The sequence below is a fragment of the Saprolegnia parasitica genome, assembly GCF_000151545.1.
Source record: "Saprolegnia parasitica CBS 223.65 unplaced genomic scaffold supercont2.114, whole genome shotgun sequence".
NCBI lineage: Eukaryota > Oomycota > Saprolegniomycetes > Saprolegniales > Saprolegniaceae > Saprolegnia > Saprolegnia parasitica.
In genome coordinates this window covers 60,566-65,327 of record NW_012156508.1, presented here as the reverse complement: position 1 = coordinate 65,327, position 4,762 = coordinate 60,566, and the positions used below count along the sequence as shown (strand labels likewise).

Here is a 4,762-nt window from a genome sequence, read left to right as displayed (position 1 = left end):
ATTTCTGGTGGACGTTGGACGATGCGTCTAGATATCCGAGCAACGCTGTATCGTCTTGATGCAATGCGTGCAAGGGGCCTACGATCTTGGATGGGCTTTGGGGAAGGTTCTTGCTGGAAGCGTACTGTACTTATGATTCTACGCGGCATGATTTTATGGGGTGGGTGGGGGGACCCACGTCTATAGAAAACAGACTGTCGACGCTGAAGATTCGTTGCAGTTGGGTCAATGGAATGGGTCCATCGAGTCAACTGCAAGGAATCTCGCATTGCTTGCAAGTAGCGCGCCATTTCGCTCGCACGTTGACGCAGGCGCAATCTACCAACGCGTCGACGGCGCGTGCTTCCAGCAAAGGCTCCTTTTTCTTGCGGAAATCGCACTGCAATCCATGCGACCCCTATCAAAAGAAGTGGGTCGAAGCCGTCTCCATGCGCCACGTCATGTATGGGCTATGCACATTTGAATCAACATCGCCGGACGACCTGCAAGACTAGATGAACGACGCCAAGCCCACACAACCGCGCCATTCTGTGGACATGCTGACTAGCGTAATCGATACCATCGACGATTGCGCTTGCATCATCGCTTTGCAGCGTACCTCACATGCACTTTTCAATACCGGTACCGGTTGTGTCAAGCTTTAGAGTGTTGTGGTTGACCGACCACCTTGATTGCAATCGATTGATGCGTCATCAGTGGGCGCCTTGTGGAGCTATCGACTTGAAATGCGACGGGCTCGCTACTAGTACATCAATCAAGATTGGGTCCACGTCATCCACGACATCTCTTGGCATCGGCGACAGTAAGTGCAGCAAAACCACAGAAGACATGTCTGGCAATGTGCAGATTCATGCTATGCACACACGGACTTTCTTTCGTGCTCACTGAGCTCGACCGGTCGGTCTCTCGGCTCCAGCACACGGAATACGAAAGCTAAGTGTGTTTTAGATGCTCGGATCGTTTTGAACGACTGCTGATAGATAGATAGATAGATAGATAGATAGATAGATAGATAGATAGATAGATAGATAGATAGATAGATAGATAGATAGATAGATAGATAGATAGATAGACATGACGTGGCTTCGCTTTATCTAACCTAGCAGCTCCTGGCTGTAAGCGCAATGCAGAAACACCATTGCCTACAAGTACCTCCATCGAAGCGCTCGACAGCGTAGCGATCGCAGTCCCAAACCAAGCGCCTTCGTTTGTGCCGCCTCGTATGGCGGTTGCTATTAATACTGCGAACATGTCATCGAATATATACCTCTCCCTCAAGACAAGACGCATGGTTGGACGCAAAACGGTCGTTAAAATAAGGTTAAATAGACGAAGAGGGCCACGCTTCTAGTCGCTGTGGGGTCCGTACAAGGCCGTGATCTGCGTGATCGGGCCACGGCAGATCGGGCATGTCATCGCGCGGTTGCACCAGTCATGGAGGCAGTCGCGGTGAAAGCAGTGGCCACAGGGCAGCTTCAAGATGGCCCCCGCCACCTCCAAGTCCTCGTGCTCGAACGCATCGAGGCAGATCGTGCAATCGTCGTCGCACACAAGCGACGACGGCGCGGGCTCAAAAACCACGCGCCGCACGTCCTCGGGCACGGCAAGAAACGTGGCGAGCGCCTCCTCCAAAGCGGTGGCACCCGACGCCCGGACGTCCGTGTAGAGCGCCAAGAGGTGGCCGACAAAGGCTTCAAATCCCTTGATGCGCGCCGCAATCACATGCGGCTTTTCCGCGTCCATGTGCTTTTTCGGGAACGGCATACTCAGCGCCTCCTCCAAGTGCCGGGACGACACGCTGGCCATCGCAGTGCGCATGTGGGCCAGCGTCGTCGACCGGAAGGCGAGCATCTCCGAGTAGCGCTTGGCGACGCGCCAAGTGCGGTGCGTGACAGGGCAGGTGAGGCCCATGTCGTACTGCACGTAATACCCGAAGAAGGTCTGCCCCGACCCGATCGAGACCTCCACGTCGACGACCGGGATGCCCATGGACGCGTGCAGGTGCGTCGGTGACGGCGACGGCGACGGCAGCGAGGAGGCGAGGGACTTGGCCATCGCCAGGAACGGAAGCTCTTCGCACGACGGTGACTTTTGCATGCTTATACTAGTCGACGAAGAAGAGAATAGGAGACGGTGGCGCGCTGTGCAGAACCAAACCAAACAAAGAATGAGCTCTCGAGTGAGAACGCGGGGCGGGAGACAGGGCGAACGTGGTGCGACACGGGCCCGCTTGATTTCTGTGGATTTTGACGACCCACGGCAACGACGCGATCGGATTGGCTGCTTTTGGCGGGACATGCCCTGTCGCAGCAAATGTCGATGAAAAAGGCTGGTTTCTTGAACCGAGCGTGCGGTCGACGGCCACTCACGCGCGTTCTTGTGGCAGAGACTGCCAAGTGGCGGGATGAATGGCCGTGGCTGGTGTGGGGACCGGTCGCCAGTCCGTTGGCCCTCGCTCCTCCAACCTGTCAATGTGGCTCTTTTCTTTTCTGTCACGGCCATTGTTTGAGCATTGCCATGGTTTGGCATGGCCGAGGCAGCTGCGTCGTCTTGCGTGCGCGGTACGGACGCCCGTCGCCGTTCGAGTGTCGGGCAAGATAGGTGGCACGACGTACAGCTACCGGTCGTCGACACTTTCTAGAACAGCGAGCCGTCGTCGCAGCCCTAGAGTACCATTGCGCAGAGTACCCACTCCCATAGCGCAGTCGTACTAGGCTTAGACTCGGAGCGGAGCGTCCGAGTCTGTCGGATGGATCGCGCGGGATTGGTCCAACCAGTGCGCTGTTTTGCTAGCACATCGCCGCTACCTGGTACAGACCGTGCTTTGTCTGCACCTGCGGCAGGGCCAAAGAAGCGAACCACGTCGGCAGCCAACGTCGTACCGCTGAATGCAAACTCAGTCGAGTCCCATTCTCCTACCTTGTCGAGGTTGGAAGGAGGTGCTGGTGGGCTTAAGAGCCCCTACGATGAGCTCGTGACAGCAAGTGCATTCCCATGGCACCGCCAGTATGGATGGCTCGAAGCCAAGCCGCGCCGTGGTAGCCCTGTTTCGAATCCTCAATGGAACCTTCTGCAGCGTAGATTTTGGTTGGATGGTGTACGAACGGTGTCCCTTGTGCGGTGGCGTCAACCATCGAGCCTTCCGTCCCGAGGCGCCCGAAGCGGCTGCCGTTCGCGCCGCGTTCTTGACCACGTTGCACCTTCAACATTTGCGGCTGCATACCCAAGCACTGTGTCTCTTCCGCATGATGAACGCCCTGCGCCTGGCTTCGCGATCACCTCGTTCCGGCATGCGCCTCGTCTCCACGAAGCCCGTCCCTGCCGCGACGTCGCAACACGTTTGGAGTCGAAAGTCCACCTCCAAACGCAGTGCAGCGGCAATGGACTCCCTTCGACAACGAGCCCGTCTCTCAAGCTCACACGCATGGTGCGGAATCGCAGTGCGTTGCGCTACAATTGTCGCGAAAGTACCACAAGGTTCAAGTACTATAAGGTGGGTCGAGCAGGGTGTTTAGCTTACGTCGGGTGACGCCACGCCTTGTCGATGGAAATGTAGGTACAGAAAGCCAACACACAACGATTCGATTGCCCTTGATCCGTATCGCGTATCTCAACAGTCCAAGACAAGTCCATCCATCGTAAAAGTATATTGCGGGAGCATACACGATCGTTCGCACCTGACGTCATATCTATCTATCTATCTATCTATCTATCTATCTATCTATCTATCTATCTATCTATCTATCTATCTATCTATCTATCTATCTATCTATCTATCTATCTATCTATCTATCTATCTATCCTCTATCCATTTATCTAGCAAGATCGTTCGCACCTCGACGACAGGACTGGGACGCACCCCTGGGTCACAGCCTCGTTTGTGAAATTGCCCGCGCGCTAGGCACATTTGCATCATGTCGTTCGAATCCAATGACGTTTTCATCGCTGGCACTATTAGGCTCATGGGCTGGACATGGTGTCGGACACTGACACACCTTGCGACAGGACTGTCGTTGCACGGAGCAGCACGCGCCGTTGGGCGAAGCAGGCTCTTTGCTCGCACGCCATCTCGTTACCTTGGACTTGTCCAGTGCGAGGCATTGCTGGCGCCACGACCTAAAACCGTGACGACAATGAAGCGGACAGCGGCTTCGATGCGCCCATCACGCCGAGGGCGGCCATGGCAGCACGCCAACCGTAGCGTCTGTCCACCCGCTTACATCGGGTAGTTCAATGTCAGTCAGATGCTAAAGAGCTAAATTGCCCGTAGCACGTGTCCGACCTACTGAGAGTTCTACCGGGACTGCGGTTGAGTTCTCATGGTTTCAAGATTGGGATGCAGCCTGGCTACGCACACGACCTCTGCTGCTCTCCTCTGCTCGGGCGAGCGATACCCTAACGGCTTCAATGCGTATACTTGCATCTAGGTCGTTGGTGCTCGTCGTCGACAATGGAATCCTTGACTTCGCTGCGGCGGACCGCGAGACGGTCGTCCTTGCACTTGCCGTCAACGTCGTGTTGCTGTGTGGCGCAAACATGCACGCGATTGGTAAAAAAACAGCCAATGGATGGGCGCCATTGTGCTGTCCGGATAGACATCCGGATACCACCGCAAGTCGCATCATGCACCACAAAACCCAGCAACCTCTCAAACTGAATATCAATTGCGACCGGAAGTCGCGTTGACTTTGGATTAGCGGCAATCGACCGACGACGATGAACCACCTCCTTGCGCGTGGCCTCCGCGCCCTTCCGCTTCGCC

General features: G+C 55.6%; 1 protein-coding gene across 1 annotated transcript; it reads right to left on the bottom strand.

Annotated features, from left to right (window-relative positions):
- Positions 1-1,347: 1,347 nt before the first annotated feature.
- SPRG_13638 (hypothetical protein) lies at positions 1,348-2,097 on the bottom strand (the record flags this gene model as incomplete). Its single annotated transcript, XM_012353091.1, has 1 exon — positions 1,348-2,097. The coding sequence occupies one exon, from the start codon at positions 2,095-2,097 to the stop codon at positions 1,348-1,350; it is 750 nt and encodes a 249-aa protein (XP_012208481.1).
- Positions 2,098-4,762: the final 2,665 nt, after the last annotated feature.